This window comes from Sciurus vulgaris (assembly GCF_902686455.1).
Source record: "Sciurus vulgaris genome assembly, chromosome: 4".
NCBI lineage: Eukaryota > Metazoa > Chordata > Mammalia > Rodentia > Sciuridae > Sciurus > Sciurus vulgaris.
Window position 1 is genome coordinate 18,008,062 of NC_136464.1, and position 24,146 is coordinate 18,032,207.

General features: G+C 40.0%; 1 protein-coding gene across 2 annotated transcripts in view; it reads left to right on the top strand.

The window, feature by feature from the left end:
- Positions 1–23,724, top strand: part of GPAM (glycerol-3-phosphate acyltransferase, mitochondrial) — a 64,707-nt gene extending 40,983 nt beyond the window's left edge. For both annotated transcript variants that reach the window (XM_079137303.1, XM_079137304.1), the window contains exons 7-22: positions 1,353–1,499; positions 2,102–2,198; positions 2,827–2,963; positions 6,385–6,484; positions 6,799–7,011; positions 8,668–8,781; positions 9,856–9,941; positions 10,857–10,972; positions 13,264–13,334; positions 14,258–14,522; positions 15,057–15,199; positions 16,292–16,369; positions 17,010–17,150; positions 18,096–18,285; positions 20,532–20,590; positions 21,221–23,724. In XM_079137303.1, coding sequence (XP_078993429.1) covers positions 1,353–1,499; positions 2,102–2,198; positions 2,827–2,963; positions 6,385–6,484; positions 6,799–7,011; positions 8,668–8,781; positions 9,856–9,941; positions 10,857–10,972; positions 13,264–13,334; positions 14,258–14,522; positions 15,057–15,199; positions 16,292–16,369; positions 17,010–17,150; positions 18,096–18,285; positions 20,532–20,590; positions 21,221–21,337 — 2,074 coding nt within the window. In that variant the 3' untranslated portion in view covers positions 21,338–23,724. The remainder of the gene's footprint in view (positions 1–1,352; positions 1,500–2,101; positions 2,199–2,826; positions 2,964–6,384; positions 6,485–6,798; positions 7,012–8,667; positions 8,782–9,855; positions 9,942–10,856; positions 10,973–13,263; positions 13,335–14,257; positions 14,523–15,056; positions 15,200–16,291; positions 16,370–17,009; positions 17,151–18,095; positions 18,286–20,531; positions 20,591–21,220) is intronic.
- Positions 23,725–24,146: the final 422 nt, after the last annotated feature.

Here is a 24,146-nt window from a genome sequence, read left to right on the forward strand (position 1 = left end):
ACAAGTTTCTTCAGTTAAATAAGGGAATTCTAGAGAACCCCTCCTTGTAATTGGATCAGGAAGAAACACAATTAGGAAGTACTTGGTTCTGAAGTAGCTTTCAGGGGCTTCCAGTTGATTTTAATTGCTCAGCGCGCCAAAACCATACTTTGGGGTATGATTTTTTGAGCCCCATCCAGGGGGACATACATGTTCTAGAATATGGGCGTTTGGGTGAAGGTCATTCTGTTTCACTTCATTGGGGTGGCCAATTGTAGAGATCCAGTTGGGTTTGGGGAGCAGGAAATAGGGTGGATTGAAAGACTACTTAGAATTCCTAAGGGCCATTCACAGACCCTGTGGTGTGGTTGTTGAAACCTCAACAGTACTGGCACATAGTAGGTACTTAAGTAATATTTATTACTTGAATGAGCAAGTGGTTGATAATAACAAATGCATTAAATACTTGTGAAGACATTCTTGGCCAGATGCAAAAGATGCTATTAAGGAGTAGACTGGTTGTGTTATGTCCTTCGAATTGTTCTTTTCATATTAATTAATATGATATGATTTGGAGTTTCTCTGTACTCCATTGGTCTAAACTCAGTAACAATGGTGGGAGAAAACACAATTATTTGAAACTGGATTATCATATGTCCAGTTTTCTAGTTAAAAACTTCAAGTTTGTTTTGTTCCACATGTTTTGATTAGTAACTAGGATATTAGAAGTGGTTTAAGGAGGTTTAACCTCATATTGTCTCCCTTAAGTCATGTGAAGGATTTATAAAACTGGATTAAACTTTTCCTTTTATCTCGCTTTTTATTGCTCACTGCTATTTTGACCTTGACCTGTGCTTTTTAAAAATTATTAGATTGATTTGAATAAAAATTTATAAATATTTATATTTCTCTTTGATACCTCCCAGAGAGTCTTAGGTATGGTTCTACTAATGGAGTGCCAATACAAAGTCAATAGTAAATTAGGATTTTTAAAGAAAAATTGCACATTATTTGGCAGTGTTTTTTTTGTGTACCTCTGAATTATATATCTAAAGGAATAACATTCCTTTTTCTCTGTTTTTGCTAGAGTGTAACTTTTGTCCCTCACACCAAACTTGGAACATCAAAATGTATAGTTGTCACCCCATGAATTTGAAGTAAATTCTTAAGTCTGCCTTCCAGATTCCTCAGGAATTCATTGATTTAGGAATATAATATCCTTCATTTTTAACTTGAGTGTTTTCTAATTGAGCTTATTCTCTCATATTACCGTGGGTTTTGTCATCCATTACTGCAGCTTAGGCAATATGGAATATGGAATGGAATGAAATGTAATACGAGTTATGTTGTCTGTCTTTCCATTTTCAAATCAGAGTACAAGAGGCCATTGCTGAAGTGGCTGCTGAATTAAACCCTGATGGTTCTGCTCAGCAGCAGACCAAAGCCATCCATAAAGTGAAAAAGAAAGCCAAAAAGATCCTTCAAGAAATGGTTGCCACTGTCTCACCTGGAATGATCAGGTATCAATAGTTGAAGCAAAACCTTTTACCTGGAGCCAGCTTATTTGGGCAAGTAGGACTAAACCATTGGAGTTTTCTATCCTAGCACAGTGCTGATTGAACAAAGATATTTTAATGTATTTTTATGTTAAGTCCCACTCTTCTTTATATTCTTATTCACCTTCTATGGAAAGTAGCACTGTGGTAGGTTTCAGGGTGCTTTAAATTCTGCTAGTTGATAACCGCCATTGCAGTACTGCTGATACCCGTTGTCCTCAACTGGTTGTGAGCCAAGTCTCACATCCATGTCTCAAGGGAGTGGTTTATGTGCATTGGAGGGAGCATTATGCTCATTAAGTATCAGCTTGGCCATTTACCTTTGAAGTATGCAGTGTTATTAGAGTAAAACGTGGTTTCAGTTCATAATAAATGAATACTTCTCTAAGTAGTATGTATTTAAAGTTAGCTCACTAGTTCTGCAATTCAATGCACTCATGAAGTAATTTACAAGTACTCGTAAGGTTGTAGTTCAGAAACCAAAGTCAAAAAAGTCAGCTACGATCATATTTATATGTATATATAAATGTACACATATGCATTTACATTTTTGTTCTTCCTTTCAGACTTACTGGGTGGGTGCTGCTAAAGCTGTTCAATAGCTTTTTTTGGAACATTCAGATTCACAAGGGTCAACTAGAGATGGTTAAAGCTGCAGCTGAGGCAAGAATTTCTATGAATCTGTTATTCCATTTTCCTCTTGTATATAGGTGATTTTAAAGTTCTTTGAGAAATAGTCTCTTGTATATTACTGTGCAGTTCAACCCATTTGAAAGGTTTCCCTTTTGTGATAACTGCAGTAGCCGTGTGTCTTGGTGGATGTGGGGTAAAGGAGGACCTACCAGCATATGTCGGGTTCCTTTTGTAAATTACCTTGCAACAACCCTAAAAATCAAGTAGAACAATCCCTATCTAAGGAAATAGAGGCATAGATAAAGAAATTGTCCCAAGTCTCAGATAGTAAGTGATTTTCTTCAGAATTTCAAACCAAGCCTGACTCCAAAAACCTGTGTTCTTTTTACATGTGTAGGGCTGCCTCTCAGAGGGGTATAGGTCCAACTTGAATCTTGATTATGCCTCTCCTTCGCCCAGCTCATTTCTGTTGTTGTAGTTGTTCTTCTATTTGGTGTGTCAGTATAAACTTGAAAGAAGTTCATGTTATTGACAAATGTTTTTGAATAGTGAGTTGCTGAGTAGCCAGGGTTTCAGTGCCTCTAACCAAATATGCAGTTGTAAAGTGTAATTGAATTTACATTTGAATTTTAAATTTGATGTTTTTTTTCTCTATTAGACGAATTTGCCGCTTATATTTCTACCAGTCCATAGATCCCATATTGACTATTTGCTGCTCACTTTCATTCTCTTCTGCCATAATATCAAAGCGCCATACATTGCTTCAGGCAATAATCTCAACATCCCAATCTTCAGGTAAGTTCAGCTTGTTTTGAATTTAAGTTATTCAGAAGATTGTGTTTTGAATTTTTGGAGTGTTTTTTGGTATACCTTTTGTTGCCAGTTAAAAAGATACTAGCTTTTTTTTTTTCCTTTTATTATTATAAAAGTAGTGCTTGTTTATTGTGTGGAATTTGGGTAGTACAAAGAATCATGTGACTATCACCATTATTTATGTATTTTATATGGATGAACTGTGAATTCCTAAACTTGATGGGCAATATTTATCAAGTGAATAGAAGGCAATTAGAAAGTGAGATAGTAAACTACCGTCCCAGGGTTGGCAGTCGGGAGGCGAAGTGGTGGTAGAAAGGTAAACAAGAATAACCATTCCTCAGACTTTGACCTCACAGAGCAAGAAGCATGTAGAAGGTACAATACAACATGAAACGTGTTTTTTTAGAGGTTTTCAGGATAATGAAATGCATTCCATTTAGAGGAAACTGCTGGGCAAAGGCAGGGAGAGTTAGAGCCTGGTGTGGTGGGGAAGTGGTGGACGGTTGGAGGAGGTGAGAATATAGGAAGCCTACAGGAGGGTCGGAGGCTGGAGCTGGTAGCTGCATAGGCGTGAGAGTTAGAGCCACACAAGTTCTAAGATCGGAATTGACACTTCATTCTGAACCTTGGAAATGACATGTTCAGATCACATTCTGAAAGATCATTCTGAAGTAGAAGGAGTAGGATCAATTCTGATTCTGTATAATAGTTTGGGCAAAAGGTAAGAGGACTTGAAAGTGTAGCAGTGCTCTTGGAATGAAGGGCATAAATTTTCAGAGTATTTAATAAGTTAAATTTATAAGACTTAATGCTCGTTCAGATTTGGGGCTCAATAGAGGGGAAAAAGCCAGTAGGGGAGACTTCTGGATGTTTTCCACCTAGGAAACTGGACAGATAGTGGGTCTGATCACCAATGAGGAATTGGTGAGGAGTAGATTGAACTGGTTTGAGAAACTAAAGTTTTAAACTTTGAAGTATATCTAAGGTCTTGACCTCTGTGAGTAGAGGGTGCTTAAGAGGAGGATGAATTTGGAGAGAGACTGAACAGGAAGTGGGCCGGCAGGTTTTGCAGGTAGAGCCTCACGGGTAGTGTTTTAGTCAGCTTTTTCACTGCTATGACTGAAGGACCCAACCAGAACAATTGTAGAGGAGGGAAAGTTTATTTGAGGACTCACGGTTTCAAAGGTCTTAATCCATAGACAGCTGGCTCCATTCCTCAGGACTCAAGATGAGGCAGAACATCATGGTGGAGAGTGTAGTGGAAGGATGCAGAGATTCCACTCACCAGATACGGAACATATACCCAAAAGCCATGCCCCAAATGCCCACCTCCTCTGGCCACACTGTACTCGTCTTCAGTTACCATTCAGAAAATCTCTATCAGGATGAATTCACTAATTGGGTTAAGACTCTCATAACTCAATCATTTCTCCTCTAAACCTGGCATTGTCTCACATACGAGCTCCTGGGGAACTCCTCACAGCCAGGCCATAACAGGTAGCCTTCGTTACCTTTGTGTGCTGTGAAGTCTGGCCCTCAACCCCATGTCAAGGACTGCCTTCCTAACCCCTTGGCTCAGTGTCCTGTGGTTTCCAGTTCTGTAGCTGTGCTAGTTTTCCATTGCTCTAACAAAATATCAGAAAATCAACTTGAAGGAAGAAAGATTTATTTTGGCTCACAGTTTCATAGGTTTCAGTCCATGGTCACTTGGCTCCATTGTTTCTGGGCTTTTGGTGAGTGAGTGGGCTTTACACTTCATGGTGTAAAGGTGTAATGGAGGAGAGCTGCTTACCTCATGGCAGCCAGAAAGCAAAAGAGAGAATCTGGGGATATAATAAAGCCTTTAAGGGCACACTCCCCAGGACCTACTTTCTGCAACCAGACTCCATCTCCCTATAGTGCTGTTACCTGGGGAGTAAGGCTTTAACTTGAGCATTTGGAGGAATTTAATGTCTAAGTCATAGCAGTGTCTACGTGATTAGCAGGAGCCATTCACTAATGGTATTTATCCAGCAGGAATTTAGGCAAAAAGCGAATAAGACACATGTCATTACCATGAAATAGCAGAAATAGCAGACACATAAATACTAGCTGTAATATAGTATGAGCGGACCTACAGAGCAGACATGTTTTTCTAATAGAATACCTGTGTTGACTCTCCAGAGCGCTGCTTCCCAGTGTCGGGGAACCTGGGAAGCTGAATTAGAAAGTCATCAGAGGTGTTGGAAGGCAGTTTCAGAGTAAAGAGGATCATTCACAGGGCCTCTAGAAAAGCCTTGTCTCTTGTAATCAGAATAGCTCACATGTTCAGTCCCTCTGTGCCTGGTTCTCATCTAGGATCTTCGAAAGTGCTTAATAAATGTTTATGATTTCTCACGAATGAACTTTCCTGATCACAAACTTACTGCCAGTCATTGCTTAGCTCACCCTTCCTTCACACATCGCCTGGCCTGTTTATGTGCAGCTTGCAAAACTTGTTGCATTCTTGTCTACATAGTCACAAACCACTTCTCAGGGTGCATTATTTTTGTAAATGACTCATATCGTTCATTATGAATTTATTGTGCAAAGTTTTAATTTCAAAGAGTGATACTAAGTTTTGGTAACATCTTACCTTGGCCTTCTCATACTAACTGGGGAGGATAACACACATACAAATAACATTAAATATAGTATCACTGTTTAGACTAACATAAACATTAATATTTCTTTTATAGTAGCATTACTGTATTTGAAAAGAATAGGAAGAGGCTGTGAGTTTGGAAAAGATGACTTCGAAAATTTCAACTTCATGTCAAAATTCATCAATTTGTAGAAAGAGACATGGATCGTGAACAGAATTGTTTTATTCCTGTGTATGTGTAAATGAAATCAATTTTTGTTTCATGTTTTATAAAGGTGATTATACTCAGTTTCAGTTTGATAAAATTATCCTTGTCTCAAGGAAACCTGTTTAAGCAATAATTACTTAAGAACATTTTCCCCAAGGGGCTATGTTCATTTTGTGAATATTTATAAATTTGCCATGAACAAATTTCAGTATGTCTAGGGATCAGTGTCTTGCGACCCTGGTTAGGGTTTTAAAATATTAGAAGTGTCCCATAATCCTCTTAAAATCTATGCCATCACCTTTGCAAGGTAGTATATCATAAGGTTCCTCTTTGTAACTGACGTTAATAGAGCTTCAGTCATATGTAGTGGTTATCCATAGACCGGTGACTCATGTAAAGATGAAATGTGTCAGTAATGTGGAAGGTGAAAGACTGCCTTTATCTGCCTGGTCAGCACTCACTGCATGTGTGGCTGACATCAGATTGCAAATGTTTTGAAGTAACTTGGAATTGGAGTATTCTTTTTATATTTTTCCTTATAAATAATTCATGCACTCTTGAATTTATAGTACCTTGATCCACAAACTTGGGGGCTTTTTTATACGACGGAGGCTGGATGAAACACCAGATGGACGGAAAGATATTCTCTACAGAGCTTTGTTGCATGGGGTGTGTATGATCTGTAATTATCCTTTAAGTCATCATATTAGCTTTCACAGTGGAAGGGAGAAGAGATTGATGGAGCTGAGATTTAAACAAAAACTGTTCTCTGAATAATTTGATTATTGCCTAGGTATGAGTCTGATGAGTCTAATCACCAAGATACAATGTTTGCAATGCTGCTTTGCTATTCTTGGTGTGGGTAAAATACTTTGTCAGTAGTGAAGTTGTAGTTTTTTCTGTGTCCTTAAGATTACTTTTTCTGATCTGATTCTCAGTTGAGTGCTCTTGAATTCATGTTTTGCTTTCTCTTTATATTCCAGCACATAGTGGAACTACTTCGGCAGCAGCAGTTCTTAGAGATTTTCTTGGAGGGCACGCGCTCAAGGAGTGGGAAGACCTCCTGTGCTCGGGCAGGACTCTTGTCCGTGGTGGTTGATACTCTGTCTACCAATACCATCCCGGACATCTTGATCATACCCGTTGGAATCGCCTATGATCGGATCATTGAAGGTCACTACAATGGAGAACAGCTGGTAAGGGTTCTGCTTGCATGGAAGTCAGTCGTTTTTCAAGTCTTGTTTTTAGGTTTAAACATTCGAGAGTGGATTTGCTGTTAGGTTCTCCCTGACTGTAGAGCACTGGGAAACGTGGTTGGGGGCATGCTGAGTAGCCACCATACCCTGTGTCACTGGGGGGTACTACTCATGTGGTGTCCTCCTGCACTTGGAAGTGGCATGATCAGATGTATCGGTGCTGGCTTTGGTCATGGGACTGGAAAATGGAAGAGCACTTGTCACTGAGTCATCATCTCAACTTGCAGCTTATCTGTGGTTTGCTCTCCCAAGCGCCTGCTGTTTACGTGCAGATTTTAGTTACGCCTGAAGAACTGGTGGGGTCTTGTTGGCTGAACAACTACAGGTTGATCTGAGAAATGGCAGCGGTCTTTTCAGTAAACTTTTTATTGATGTGTAGTAGTTACCGAAGAACACACAAATCATAACCATGTGGATCGAATTATCACAGTGAATACACCAGTAACAGCATCCAGATGAAGGAATAGTAGTATCAGGACCCCAGAAATCCCCTTATGCCTCTCTTATCAATAACCCCTCTAGGATAGCCACTTACCTGATTTCTTACAGAATAGATGAGTTTTTTCCATTGTTGAGCTTTGTATAAATGGGATAATGCAGTGCATGTTCTTTTTACATCTGGTTTTCTTTGCTCAAGCAGGTGTTTGAGATTCATTCATGTTGCTGCATGTAGTTCATTTGTTCTCATAGCTGTATAGTTTTCCAGTGTGTGAATAAACCATAATTTATTCTATGCCATCATTTTTACATAATTCTCTTGGCAACTGTAGGTATTTATTTTGTGGAGTATGTGCTTAGAGGTGGGACCGGTAGGCTGTAAAGTACACGTATGTTCAGCTTTAGTCAGTGCTGCCAAACACTTTACCTAGATGGTTTTTACCAGCATGCACTCGTGCTGCAGTGTGTCAGAGGAGTTAGTCTTGGTCTTATTTAGTGTGGAAGCCTTGGGCAGAGTACTTACTGCACTTAACTGCTTCAAATGTGTCAGAAGTTCAAGGACACTTGACAGTTGCAGACTTTAAAAATTAAGCAACAGACCTGGATTGTCATCTGAATGCTTTCTTCTTGTGTCAGTCTCACTTGTGCCTGATGTGGCATAAATGCTCCGGCGGTGCTATCTAGATGAATAATCAGTTCAAAGGCTGCTGTGAGGCTGACTGGCATTTAGTTACCTGAAGTTAGATATTCAGACTCTAGGATTTGGCAGACTGCTCTTAAGTGGCCTCTTTGACCTCTTATCTTTACCTGCGAACTTGAAGAACAGTTTTCCAGGGTATTACATCATTTTATCCCTCACCAGCTTGCAGCTGCATTTGTTTTGAAGGATGTGAACATTGTCTTAAGGGAACTAGTAGTAAATGTTTTTCATTGGCTCAGTTGCCTTTCCCAGGGACGTGACCACCTCTGTTAGTATCTTTGAATATGAAGCACTTTCTGATAGGTCTCAGTTAATGAATAACTTATTTTCCTTTATTATTGTTTTCTCTTTCAAGATGAAGCTCCAGTTTCTATACAGAATTATTCTTCGGAAAACAAAATATTTGTGTATGTTAGCTTTATTTCTCACCATGTTATCTTTTCACTGCTGGAATTTAGGGTAAACCTAAGAAAAATGAGAGCCTTTGGAGCGTAGCAAGAGGTGTTATTAGAATGTTACGGAAAAACTACGGATATGTCAGAGTGGACTTTGCACAACCATTTTCCTTAAAGGTGAGAGTCTGTGAAGTGTGAAAGCGCTAGCCTGGAGGTAGATGATCTGGGCTCTCATTCGGGGGCTAACCCCACCTGTGTGTGCTCCGGGCCGCCGATTCCTCTCCTGCAGGAAAGACTATGACAGAAGTACCATTTCCTAAATTTTCCCACCAAAATGTGCCTGTTACACAGGAGAGTGTGTGTCTTTGGGAAGTAATGGGCTCAATGTTGCTATTTTTTAAAATGTTCATGAGAATCTTGTATATTGCTTTAAGATATATGTCAGTATTTTATATCTTAAAATTGCATTTAGGGAAAAATTTTCAAAACACTTTCCCACTGGGTAAAATTGACAGTTATTCTCTATCCTGCTGAGTGGAATTCAGTACCCATCTATCCCAAGGTGGGTGTCATCTTCATTAAAAGTCTGGGACTGCCAGTTCCATGAGGTCTTGCTGTCTTAAATTCCTTAGATCTTCAGATTGGTCAAAGAGGATTGGGGGAGGAATCCGGGGACCAGGAGCAGAGGTGTTATGTCTCTTTCTTTTGTACTTCTTTGGCTCCACCTTAGATGATTCTAAGTGCTGTGCCACATACTATCTGATCTTAAATACTTTCAGCTCAGAGGAGCCTTGTCATTTCTTGCCACTTCTTTATTTTTTATATTTTTAAATTACAACACAGCTTATTATTATTTGTTTTTGGATTGAGGTTGTATTGGATATCATGTGACCTTTAGGTTGCCAAATTTCCTTCAAAAAGTATGGTTGTTTCTATGATTACTATAAATGTTGAATGATTTCCATGAAGATCTGAGAAAGGTGAACATTTTCCATTTAATTCTTCAATGATTTTATTTAAGCATCTTTCTGTTCTATTTTTTTAGTTCTTAGATTTTATGTTTAATAACTTTCTATGAATCAATCATTTTGGATTTCCAAAGACAGTTTAGGATAGAGAAAGTATTCCCAAGCTCCATAGCATGACCCATTTTACTCTTTGAAGATCAAAATAGGTTTTGTATGTTGATTAAAAAAAAAAGTGAGACAATGAAAATATTGATGGTAGTTTTTTTTTTTTTTTTTTCTTTAGGAATATTTAGAAAGCCAAAGTCAGAAAGCTGTGTCTGCTCCACTTTCTCTGGAGCAAGCATTGTTACCAGCTATACTTCCTTCACGGTAAGATTTGTGGAAATGTTTTTATATTAACTACCAAATGATTATTATTTCTAACATTGCATAGAAAAGTAGGTTAATCTTATTAAGAACATATTGCTCCTTTTCCACTTGGTTTTTGAGTGACTTTTCTCATGATCTGATAAAGGATATTGAACTGTTAGTTTGGAGGCTTTTATTTGCATGTGAAATCTTTTTGGTGTTGTGAATCATGTAGGAGTTCTTATTTGATTTATGCTTTTGAATATTTGAACTGAATTCTTCTTGGTAGTAGTTTAGATTGTGCATATTATACATAAGTGAAGCTTGTGAAAGGGTTTTACCATTTGAGTTTTACAGAATTCAAATTGAATTATAACAAATAAATTGAATATGAAGCCCTTCGTTTAATATGTTAAAATGTTGGGTTTTCAGACATGAAAACATGTTTTAAAACATGACATCTTGCTTTCTGTGCTGTGTCTGCCAGTGGTTTTGGAAGTGATGTACCGACAAACTATTTGTAGTCATAATTAAATAGCATATTTTGTCCAGGAGATGATACAAGACATAATTAAGTATATTATGGAGGGAAACAACCCATAAAATACTCTTTTTGTGGTTGAAATATAAAATGCTTAGTGATTTGAAGGGGTTTGGAGGTAGGAAGGATAGTAGAGTGACACAGACATTATTACTTCATGTACATATATGACTGCATGACCCATGTGATCCTACAATGTGTACAATCAGAAAAATGAGAAATTACACTTCATTTTTCTATGATTTATCAAAATGCATTCTACTGCCATGTATAACTAATTAGAACAAATAAAAAATTAATTAATTAAATTTAGATTTAATTTATAGATTAGTCCCACATACTTTGCCTTGTAAAAGAGTGGGGCAGTGGAAGGCTGATTTAAAAAATCTTTTCAGACCTAATGATGCTGCTAATGAAGGTACAGAAATATCCAGTAATGAATCCAGAAGTGCAGCAGAGGAATTCTTCCGAAGAAGGTTGATTGCAAATCTGGCTGAGCACATTCTATTCAGTGAGTAGAATTCCACACTCTTTAAATCTGTGATTCAGATTTGGCATGGTGCAGCACAAACCTCACAGGTTTTGAAATCTGCTAAGGTTATACTTTCTTCTTCCAGGTCAACTGCCTAATTAACAGGTGGTGATAAACTAGTTATTAAAAAGAAGGTGATACTGGGGGGGATTTGAGGGAATATGAGCAATTCATTTGACTTGGTGTCTGTTAAGCAGTAGGTGCTCATGTGGTATTTCTTGTGCTTTTTAAGAAAGGTTTTGTCAAAATGATATGTGGCCTGTTTGTTTTGCTCATGAATGTGTTTTGAACTAATTTGTGGTGCAGCCTCTAGTTTTTTAGTTGCATGTTCCTTTCTCTTCTGACACTGTGGGTATTTTTATTCAGTAAATATTGAGTGACTATTTCACACAAAGCTTTGTTATAGCTGCAGGGAATACAAATTGAATCATTAATGGTTCTGTGCTCAAAGAACTTCTGCTCTTCTTGGTGGGATAGTTGTATACAAATAATTGAAGTCACAGTGGCATTAGAGCTGTGGGTATTATGAGCCTTTCTTTGTTCTAAGTTGCAGCGTTGTGTACTGTTTTAGAGGCTGCTTTAAAAACCCAAGACAGCCACTGAGCATAGTGGCATATGCCTGTAATCCCAGTGACTTGGGAGGCTGAGGCAGGAGGATTACAAGTTCTAGGCTAGCCTTAGCAATTTAGGAAGGCCCTAAGCAAAAGCCTGTCTTAAAATGAAAAGGTCTGGGAATATAGCTGTGTCCCTGGGTTCAGTTTCCAGAACTGGGGGAAAAAAAATCCTGGGACAGCACCATGGTGTCTAGGTACTCAGACTGGCAGGATCACCTTGCTCCATCTGCTCTGGCTGTTCATTTTCCTGCTTGACTCTGGGCCAGACGAGTCTCCTTCCTTCCTTCCAACCTTTCTTTGGTGCTGGGAATGGAACCAACAGACTTCACACATGCTCGGCATGCCCTCTACCACTGAGCTGTATTTCCAGTCCACAAGATCCTTTCTTAAGCACAGCTGATTATGTGTATCTTTTGCCTAAGAGCTGGATGCAAAATATAGTACATCCTAATTGTTGAAAAGTGAAGGTGAAATAGACAGCAAAATCCACTACAGGTAACCAGTAGCATTGCTGTCTAATCTCTAAAAATATTTTTACAGTTTTTTTTTACTGTTTTGATTTTCATTTATAACACATTTATTAATGTTTTTAAGAATTCTTTATAAATACTCTTTTTATGACTGTAAATATGGTAGTGGACACTTTTTAAAATCAACGCTGGAGAACATTTATGAGTGACATATTCATGAATTCATTGTTGTTTGTCAGAAAACTTACAGATTATATTTTCATTTTAAAATATTTCGTGGATGTTCACATAATTTTCTATAAATTCAAAGTGTTGGGTCATATACTGTAGGCATTCTCAAATGTATTTCTGTTTCCCTGCTGCCCATCTCTGGGCCAGGTTAAGGGGCCAGGGGTATAGGTCAGCAGTAAAGCATTTGGATCAGCATGCATGAGATCCTGGCTTCAATCTCCAGCACTGCCCCCCACATTCCCCACCCGCCCCCGCCAAAAAAAAAAAAAAAAAAAAAAAAGAAAGAAAGAAAGAAAGAGAAGGGAAGAAGTAGACTCCTGGGCCAGTGTGAAAAGAGGAAATGAAGGTACACTGAGCTCCTATTACTGTGCGTCCTTGCCAGGCCAACAGTTCATTCTTATACAACCCAGTGAATTGGATAGTATTTTTTGAAACTGAGGCTCAGGAATTTATCTCATTTGCTCCAAGTCATAAAATTAATTAGTGTAGAAATTAGGATTTGAGCCCAGATTTTCTGACTTCAATCCACATTTTTCCTTTTGCTATACCTTCACTCTACCTTGATGAGTACCTGCAAGAAGAGTGAAGTAGAGTTTCAGTTCTAATAGACTGGCCAAGTATAAGTCAGGATGCTCAGAGTATGGTATCCCGTACAATCCGAAAGCAGGCTCAAACTTGGGGTCTTGGTATTTCAACAGAGGTATCCCTCGGTCATAAGTATCCCAAACCTTTTGGCTTGAATTGAAGGTGGACCTGTCTTAGATGGTGGCATGACAAATAATTCCATTTTTCCAGAGCATGGTGTAGTGCTGCAACTTCCTTTTGGTAAATCACAGATATAGGAAATGTGGCAGAGGAATGTTGTAGTTTAAATACTCCTGTTTCAGGTGCTTTAAAGGAGTTCCAGCTGTATTAGTAAAAGAGTGCAACTAAAGCTTTTGTGTTTGCCTTCCAGCTGCTAGCAAATCCTGTGCCATCATGTCCACCCACATCGTGGCCTGCCTGCTGCTCTACAGACACAGGCAGGTATGTCCGTGATGTCGCCCACAGTGCACTAGAAAGCCTGAGAAGCTTTTGTCAGCTGTTCAGAAGCATCTTCAGAATAGATTTGGCCCACTTCCGGCTAGTACTATGAGATAAACAGTGAAAAAAGCTAGGGACCCTGCCCAAAGGAGTTTGTAAACTTGGAGAAGGAAGAATCTATATAAAAGAAAAGTCAGACTACTTAAAATATATAGTAATAAGATATTCTTTGAAGGCAGGCTTGGTGGTGTATGCCTGTAGTTCCTACTCCTTGAGAGGCTAAGACTGGAGAATTGCTAACTTGAGATCAGCCTGGGTGAGTCCCTGTCTCAAAATAAAAAACGAAAAGGGCTGGGATGTGGCTCAGTGGTAGATATTCTTTGATTAATATGATTCATGTAAATTATTATTGACTTGTGATACGTTTTCTATTAGCGAATGGTTTCCAGTCCAGTTTGTTTGTTAGAGTCCCCCTCTGTCTTCCCACAGTAGGCTTGTTCTAACTGTGTGATAGGGTAGACCATGGCTGTCCTGTTCAGTCATGTTCTCAGCACCAGGCATGCTGCCAGTACATAGCCTCCAGATAAATGTTTGTTAGACAAATATTTAAAATGAAGGAAATTCTTCCTCAAAACTAAAGACTTCCCACCTTCAGAAAACTTTTCCTTCCCTTTGTGATCTTATATACTCATCATGTGATGTGGCTAGAGTGGGTCTCTAACATGTGGAATACGGTGACATTCCTATGGGACCAGCTTTTTAAGCAGTTTCCTGACTTGCTCTGCATCACTGATCTGGGCTTTTTCTGTAGGTACCAACAGAAAGCTGTGGGAAGCCAAAGCAAGAAGAAAATCCTGGGAATATTGGCTTCTTGGCCTTTTAGAAAGACGGTTTTCCCTGTCATGAGATCATTTCTGTCTCTTTAGGGAATCAATCTGTCCACATTGGTGGAAGACTTCTTTGTGATGAAGGAGGAAGTCCTGGCTCGTGATTTTGACCTGGGGTTCTCAGGAAATTCAGAAGACGTAGTCATGCATGCTATACAGCTGCTGGGCAATTGTGTTTCGATCACACATACGAGCAGGAATGATGAGTTCTTTATCACTCCCAGCACGACTGTGCCATCAGTCTTTGAACTGAACTTCTATAGCAACGGGGTGCTCCATGTCTTCATCATGGAGGCCATCATAGGTATGTCAGGCCCGGAGTACTTTCAGGTATTTTCTTGGAAAGTACCAGTGCCTAAAACATGTTAGTGGCCTCTACTTTGGTTTAGATGATAGCCTCTTGTTGGAGGAAATGCATTGCTATATTTTTAATTTCCAAATCTGCTGCCATGTTACTGGTTACAGCTACAGCAGGTATTACTGAATCACTGTGTGCTTTCTGTACGCTTGTCACTGGAGGGGGAAAAGCGTCTTGCTGTCCAGGAGCTGAAGCTCTAATTGACATGACACACACAGGGCAGTGAAGAGAGTGGAGGGCTTATGTGATGAAGGGAGCACAGAGGAGGGAGAGCAGAGAGGACTGAGCCCTTTGGAAGGTCTTTCATGGAGTTAGGACCAAGTGGAATCATAAGAATTGAATCCTTGAGATTTTCTCAGTAAATGCAGGCCACTATTTTTGATATACTAACACTTAAAGTAATCTGAGTTATTAGAACCAGTTTAAGTTTGTCAAGGAGAACAAGTGCTGGTGACTTCATTCTTGCTTTTATGTCCCTAGCCTGCAGCCTCTATGCAGTTCTAAATAAGAGGGGCTCAGGAGGACCCACAGGTGCCCCCGGCAGCCTGATCAGCCAGGAGCAACTGGTGCGGAAGGCCGCCAGCCTGTGCTATCTACTCTCCAATGAAGGCACCATTTCTCTCGTGAGTGAAGGTTCTTCATGTTACCTGTTTTCTCTTGAGCATTTGCATGAAAACAAACCACCTTTGTTTTTCTCATAGAAAATTTTGACCCATTATTGCAGCTTTCTGTTCCACTCCTGCTGCCAGTGATCACCAAACCAATGTGGCATTGACCATCTTGGTTTGTATCTTGCTCTCCTCCCCAGTGAATCCTTACTGAGTGATGTGTGTAAGGGTCTAGGTCATGGTTTGTCAGTAATGAACACACCCACGTGTGGATGATGGACCACAGGTGAGAAGTGAGAAACAGCCTTAAAAATCACCTGTTTGGCCCCCTGTCAATTTACAAATGAGGAAACTGAAGCCTAGAAGTATGAGTGAGCATTTATATAACAACCTGGAACTTTTAGATATTTAAAATGATACATATATGTTAAGCCATAAATATTTCCTTCTCAATCAAGTACAATTCACATTTTATTTGTATTCTGTCATCTCTTCCCCTTCTGTGAATAAGTCTTGGGATATTCACAGGTAAAAGTATTTTGAGTAGAAGTTCCCTGTACATTCTCATTGTTTATCAGTGATTGGTGGTTCTGTTGGGGAACCGTTTTGCATGAACCTTGGAAGGTGTGACAGGGAAGGGGAGGGACAGATAAGAATCTTAAGATTGGCCTCATCCTTTCCCAGAGTCTTATCGGAACACTCTGTTTTCTCATTCACTACTTTTGTGAACGTTCTTTGTTGTAAGATGGCCTTTGCAGAGAGATTGTCTTTTAAACAAACAGGTGGTTGGGGCCTGAGAAGTGACCCTTCTCAGGGCTTGCTCCACTCTGCGAGAGAATTGAGCTCAGGAGCGCCCTCTGCAGGTGGTTCCTCATGAGGAGTGCCTGCCAGCTAGGTAAATAGGTCTGTGGCTTTGTCCATGACCAGGCACTTATCAATAGGGTGGACATCAGAAATCATGACTTGCCTGGGGAGTGAAGTAGGTGATAACATGGAAGGATTTGGCAGCTGCTTTGTTCAGTGCCTATTGTTTTAAAAATTATGGAACAGTGACATTTATACGTAAATGACTTTTTTTTTTTTTTTTTTTTTTCTCTCTCTCTCTAGCCCTGCCAGACTTTTTACCAAGTTTGCCATGAAACAGTAGGAAGGTTTATCCAGTATGGCATTCTTACAGTGGCGGAGGTAAGAGGAAGAGCCTTCCTTTATTTGTCTCTTGAGTTTCTTGCTGTGTTTCCTTATCTTTTCCAACAATTATATAAACCAGTATTTATACCAATAATTTTAACCAATAATTACATTTGCCATGTAGTCATATCTAGATGAAAGAAGAGAAAAATAAAGATGGGGAGAATAAATGTCTTTTGGAATTATTTAAGTTGCTTCCTTTTGTATAAGTGCTGTTGTCTAAAGACATACTTTGACCTGGTTCTGTGACATCTAGAAGTCGCATTTTATGATGAGATGCTGTTCATATCAGTGTGCTTGTAGCTTTCATGTATGTACTTTTCTCTTTTGAGATTTAAATTTTGGTACATTTGGTATACAGGAGAGGGCCTGGGGAGGTGGGTGTCAATTCAGAGGATATAAGAGCACCCTCATCTGCTCTGTCTGGTAGCTCTTCACCCAAGCCCGGATTCTTTTCCCTCCCCTGCTGTCTCCTGAGTGAGTTTCGCTTGGAAAGGGAGGTAGATTGGTGTTAGGAAAGGCTAACAGAGAAGGGGCAAGAAGGGACTGAGAAGAGGACTGCCTTCTCTGGTCCAGCTGGGCAGTTACTTGGGTACCTGGGTGTATTTGTTTACTGTTGGTGGTCTCCTTGGCATAGCAAGATGACCAGGAAGAAATCAGTCCTGGTCTTGCAGAGCAGCAGTGGGACAAGAAGCTTCCTGAACCATTGTCTTGGAGAAGTGATGAAGAAGACGAAGATAGCGATTTTGGTGAGGAGCAGCGAGATTGCTACCTTAAGGTACTTTGGTGAAGAATTGAGGGGAACATTATAGTGATAATTTAGGTTCATGTTGCAACTAGATAAATTGGGACTCTGGAGCTCATTTATATCTGAATACTCACTAACCAGCTCCATCTAGTAAAGACACTCAAAATGCTCAGTTTGGGGATTGGTAAGTAGAAAAGAAAACGAGAAGAGTCAGAAAGAAGAAAGCCATGGGGGTCCCTGTCACTGCTGTCATATGAAATCTGCGGGCACATACTTACTCAACCACCCTCATACCTGCTCCCCAGGAGGCAGTATTTTTTTTATTTCAAGTGATATTCAGAATCTCTCTCTCTTTACATTTGAGTATTCCTAGTGTCAAGATTGGGCAGTGATCTTGCTTCCGTACTCTGGAGGGGCTCCAGTGAGCCTTCTGTTTTGGGTGGGCACAGTGAGAGCCTCCCTGGACATAGAACTCCCTTTCATGGTGCCCGTCCTCTCCAAGCTGCTGTATGTGGTGAAGGCCTGTGGGGGTGGGGGGCAGGTATAAAGTGGGACCTGAAGGACTGAGATGATCTTGGTGGTCTCACCTGATGGCCTTTTGTCACACTGAATGGCTGTTGAGCCCAAGCTTCAAACCCCAGAGGGCCCAGCCTCAGAACCAGCTGTTTGCTATGATGAGAGACTATCATAATTATCATTCAATGTTGAAAATTTCTTCTAGGGGCTGGTCATTGAATACAACCTCAAATACTATAAAAGTGAAAGATTGCAACAAAGAACACATTTTAGAATCAGTTGTTTACAGCAGAGATTGTCTGCATGAAGAGTATTCTGCTTTTATGTAGCGTTAGTGGAAGGATCCATCAACTCAGGTTCATCAATTAGATGTAATTTTTTCCAAATAAAGTCCTTATCAGCTTGCTTCACTTCTTCTGTCCCTTGCTGGTGACTTCATTTTTCTGCTTTTGTACTCAGGTGAGCCAGTCCAAGGAGCACCAGCAGTTCATCACCTTCCTACAGAGACTGCTTGGGCCTTTGCTGGAGGCCTACAGCTCTGCTGCCATCTTTGTCCACAACTTCAGTGGTCCTGTTCCGGAGCCTGAATACCTGCAAAAGCTGCACAAATATCTACTCAACCGAACGGAAAGAAACGTTGCAGTATATGGTATGTTAAATCGCTATTTCAACTTCTTTTAAAAATTAAAAAAAAAACCAAAAAACAGTTTGTTGTATTATAATGATATACAATAGTGGGATTCATTGCTCTATATTCATTACATGCACATGATATAATTTTTCTCCATCTGCTCTGGTCCCTTTCCCCTTTCCTCTGGTCTCCCTTGTATTTCATGAAAACCCCCTTTTCCCCAATGCACCTCTTTTTTTTTTTCTCTTTTTTTCCTCTCTTCCTTCACATAAGAGAGAAAACATGACCCTAGACTCTCTCAGTTTGGCTTATTTTGTTTAACATCATGCTCTCAAGTTCCATCCATTTTCCTGCAAATGATATAATTTCATTCTTAATGACTGAATAAAACTCCTTTGTGTGTATTTATATATTCCACATTTTATTTTTCTACTCATCTGTTGACAGATGCCTGGGCTGTTTCCATAGTTTTGGTTCCATTCCTCGTCTTGAGAAAACTCCGTATTGATTTTCACAGTGGTTGTATTAATTTATGATCCCACCAACAGTGTAAAAACACTGTAAACAGTGTCAAAAAACAGTGTAAAAACTTCTTTTTCCAGAATTTTCTCCAGTGTTTATTATTGTTTATATTGCTTATGGCTGCCATACTGCAGCCATTGATGAAATGAGAGTGAAATGAAATCTTAGTGTAGTTTTTATTTGCTTTTTCCTGGTTGATGTTGAATAGTTTTCATTTATTCTTTGACCATTTATAAAATTTTAAAGAAATTTTATAGAAATTTGCTTATTGTAGGAAATTGGAAAAATGTAAAATTATCTTGACCTGTAACTCCATCTATTATTAACTACTATTTGCTTTGGTATGTCATATAAGTTAGATGATGTAATTATGTACTCTTAAATCTGGCTTTTTTCACTTAACATTATTTGTGAGAGTCATACATGTTACATGTAGTTTTGTTCTAATTGCTGTGACGTGTTCCATTATGTAAGTATTTACCATATTTTATTCATTCTGCTTCAAGTATATTTGAATCATTTGCAGTTTAGAGCTACTTTGCATAGTATTGCTATGAACATGTTCAAATGTCACTTGGGGGGCATCTGTGAACATGTATGTGACGTACATGTAGAAACAGAATTACTTGGTCATGGGCCATGGGTATATTCAGCTTTAATAGATACTGCTAGACAGTTTCTTTCCTTTCTTTTTCTTTTTTTTTAAGGTTAGATACGACAGTTTAATTTTTCAGCTTATTTCAGTTTTAAAGTTGTATAAAAGCAGTAAGCATAAACATTTCATATTTATTAATGTTTGTACATTTTTAGGTATCATTATACTACAAATTATATTAACACTAGGAGGCTATGAAGATGTTTAAATTTAAAGCAGTTCATGTAGTAACAAGCTTGTCTCAAAGGCCTATACCAAAGGAGCCTTAGACCATAGCTAAGGATGTTTCCATAGCATAGAATGTTTTCTGCTGTATTTTAAGTTGTGAGCTGTTTTTCTGTGTCTCTGAGTAAACCCAAGTTTAACAGCACTTGGAAAAAATTCAGCTCCTAGCATATGAAACAAAGGTGCTAAAATGATGATTGAACCTAGGTCTTAATCCTAAGAAATCCTTGATCCAAAAAAAAAAAAAAAACCCATTTACAGTTGTCATGGGAGAGCTACGTCTCTCCACCAGAGGATGGATGGGGTGGAGGTAGCATTTCACATGATTAGAGTTTGGAACTGAAACTACTTTGAATCAAGTTGTAGAGCCAAAAGGTATCCAGAGATAATCAAGTCTAATCACCTCACTTTATGGTGAGGAAACTGTCCAGGATCATACAGCTAGTTAATGGACAGTCTTCGTTTAGAATTCTTGCTTTCTGACCGTAGCCTGTGCTCCTTCTGGCTGCACAGGTGTGTAGGAACCATCTACACATTACTTTGTAGTTTACAGGAATCCCCACATATTGTCTTGTTTGATTCTACAGAGACCCTGAAAAATGGAGGCTTTAGGTATTGTCTGTCCTTCTTTCTCTTTTGTCCTTCCCTCTCTCTCTCCTTTTTCCTTAATAGATGATAGAAGGGGTTAAAGAGACCACAGATCATCTGAGAGACCTCACTGTTGCCAGCGGCAGAACTGGAGCTGGCCAGTGTGTGACTTGCTGTGGCCCTCCCTCTGCCTCCCCTGCTTTCTTACTGCCGGCCTTGGGGCTTCCTTTCCACTGGATCTAAACCCTGACAAGGCCTTCTTGTTTCTCTACAGCTGAGAGTGCCACTTACTGTCTTGTGAAGAATGCTGTGAAAATGTTTAAGGATATTGGGGTAGGTATGCATGTTTACAAAAGCCGTGTTGACGCTGGCTCTCTGTGGACCTAGTTCGGTGCACTGTTTGGTGGGTCTGGGCCCTGAGAGCAGCAGCTTCTGCCCGGTTGACTGGGGAGGCATTTCTGGGGATGAGTGTTGGAGAGGGACACGGTGATAGTGAGGCCCATCTGTATAGATTTATTTGGATGTCCCAGAATTGTGCTGGTTTCACATTCATCCAGACTCTTTACACGTAACGGGTATCAGAATGTTTCAGGATGCTCCTCTGAGCTCAGTCATTAATTCCCATGACTCTCAGTTACTTCCCTGTGTTTTCACTGGTATTGCTACACGTCTCCTCAGGTGTCATTTCCCTTCACGTCTCATGTGGAATATGAGCCCCATGGAGCTACAAATGTCCCTCTGTAAGGGACTGACTTTGTTCTGGCTCCAGTTGTGGAGTATGATGCGCTGGTTGCACCGTGCGTCCCCAACTCCCGCCTCACGTGCACCTGCGCGTCCTTGTCTGTTTAAAGCAGGACGTGGTTTTAGGTGCCTTTGCTGCCCTTTGGGGTCTAGAACACTGGTCAGGGTTGGTAACAGATATGCCCTCCTTTGCCTTTAATTGATTCTACACTTTCTCTTCAGGTTTTCAAAGAGACCAAGCAGAAGAGAGTGTCTATTTTAGAACTGAACAGCACTTTCCTACCTCAATGCAACCGGCAAAAACTCCTAGAATATATTCTGAGTTTTGTGGTGCTGTAGGTAACTTGTGGCACCTCTGTCAAGTGAAGGGCTGGAGATGAGTCCTTTGCAGGCTCCAGCGTTTGTCCTGAGAGTTGCAGGTGCCCTCGCGTGGCCCGGCCTGTCCTGCACTGAGGTGACCTGGAAGACAAGTGCCTTCTCCCCTCTGTGGACCTGTGATCTTCCCAACTCTGAGACACAGCAGCCTACAGATAACACTTGGGGGGCCCTCAGCCTCTGTTTGCAACTCATAATCAGTAGATTACTAGATGAAATCTTAATAAATTATTTTGGAGTTTATTAAAGATTTACATTTTAAGTACAACTTTTAAGGACTAATTACTGTGATGGAAACAGAAATGTAGTTGTATTGTAGAACTGAATGTTGTATAGTATACATACATAGTGGAGTAATTCATTGGTATATTTTCTGATTAATCGTTAATGCTCCCCTTAAAAATAATTGTCATCCTTTCACTTTTTTCGGTTTTACCTTTGTCAGTAGTAGCTAAATTTTAAATGGGAGCCCTTTCATCCCAAAGTGCTTTACAGAGGAGTGGGCTGAGGCATGTCATACCCAGGTGTGACCACGCTGTCCTCTGCAGTCGGATTTAGAAAACGTGTAAAGAGCTAAATGAAAACAGACATATTAGTGTAGGTCAGGAACTGAGATATTGTGATCAAACAGCCAACATCAGAAAGTAAATTTGGCCGGCAAAATGCAAGGTAAACCTGGCCAGAAAACTGGCACTGAAAACTTCTGCTCACGTGAAAGTGCCATCGAGTTTTAAATGACCAGCAAGTATTTAAAAACTCCTTTTGTTTTATGTCTGTACCCCTTCTCACCTCTCAGGTGGTAGGTACCTGACTCACAGGTACAGCTGTTTCTTCTAAAACCCTCAACCAAATAGCACCTGCACCGAGTTGACTAGCTCAGCCTGATGGACTCTGTTAGCGCACGGTGCTCTGGCTGCACGCTCCCGGCCCAGGGCTTTCGCATATGCACACAGGTCGTACACTGCCGCCAGTCTGGGTGGCTGGTACTCACTCAAGTTGTGCAGTGTTTGAACTGTGCGGTATCTGCATGTCCCTATTGCTAGGTGAAAAGCCAGAGGCTTTTATGGATTTTTACCTTTGAGAAAAAACCATGGTTTGTATGCCTAAACCTTCATGCCTCTAGAGGCAAATAATTATAAAAATTGTCTGTTTGTAATGGGTAGGTGCCTTTTTGTGAGCAGGGAGCATACTTGTTACCTGTGGTAATTATGGTGATTTCTTAAAGATCATGTAATGTTAAACATTTTCCTAACCATTTACTGTCCCTTATCTCCATAATATTATGAAACTAGGAATTTTTTCTGATGAGTATTGCATACTCTTTGAATTTAGTATAAAAGTACTGAGAATTAAGTTTATACTTTCCCGAGCTTGGATTTTAAATACTAATAGTGTCTCATGGATATGTGTGCATTGGGAGAGGGAGGGGTACTGACGCATAGTTCACGTTCTGTGAGATCATCTTGTTTGAGAGTCGTAGCAATAATACTATGCTGTGCGATCGTCCACTGTTCTCTAATTCTGTACGTAAACATGTCTTTCCTTTATCTTGTAGGAACTCACATACATTAAGTCAGTCACTTGTAGCAACTGATGTGGAGTGAGACGTCACCTTTGTACCTTCAATTTACTGATTAGAGTAGAGGAACACTTCTGGCAGCACTTGGGGACTACCCAGGGAGCCTGCTCATTCCCTTGGATGGTCCTTCTCCGGGGAATCAAATACTACACTCGTCTCTTCTTTTCCTGTCCTCTAAGTTGTAAATCAAGTATCATTCGAGCTCTCTGTTAGTTGGCTGGAAAGTCAAGGTTGGGACTGGCTTTCCAGTGGATTTTGCTGCTCTGCCTGTCACTTTTGCAAAGAGCTGCTGCTTTACCAGCTTGAGCAGAGAAACTATGACTTCCCTTGCTTTACTTTTCCTTTTGGTTGGTTTGTTTTCAAGAAATTTGATCAGATGCTTTGGGGAATGCAATTTGCTAGCTCTCTTGCCACTTAACTCACTGTGAGGATAAATATGCATGCTTTTTGTAATTAACTGGTGCTTTGAAAACCTTTTTTAAGGAAGAAAAATCTCAACCAAAGTTATGCTCATCCAGAGAGGCTGACCCTTGAGTTAATTTTAGCACAGCTCATTCTTTAGTGCCTCATTACTGAGGGGGAAAAAAATCACAATAAGGCTTCCAGATAGCTCTGTTTTACTAATAGACACGTTGTCATTGTTTTCCAGCAGTGGATGGCTTCCAAGTAAGGTTAAACCAACTAGGTGCTTGTAAATAATTTATTACAGTTTACTCTATTGCATTTCTGTGAAACTGAAATGCATGCCCTTCAGGGGAAGACTGTGAGTCAAGTTTAAAAACAACCCAGTAATAAGCAATATGAAACTGCACCCTGTTTTTTTAAAAATAACAATGTCCTAAGAAATTCAGAAGACAGGAAGGGATTGTGCTCTCAGAATTCTAACACAATGACAAAATGTGTGTTAAGTGTGTAAAGCTAGGAACCAAGAAGGCACTGCACTTCCTCGTCACACCTCTAAGGCTCGTGAAGTCTCAAGGGTGAGTGGACAAAATATGTCCTGGGACGGCAGTGAATGGAAGCTCCGACTGGAGTTTCCTGCAGCCTGGAGGGGCGAGGGCAGTGCCTGCAGAGTTCCATGTCGCCTGAGTACCATGTGAGATGTGTCTCGGTGTTCTTAGGAAGTGTTGCTGGCCAACTGTACATGGAAACTTGCACTTTAGTGCAGAAGGGCTCAGCCTCCTGCAGCGAGCA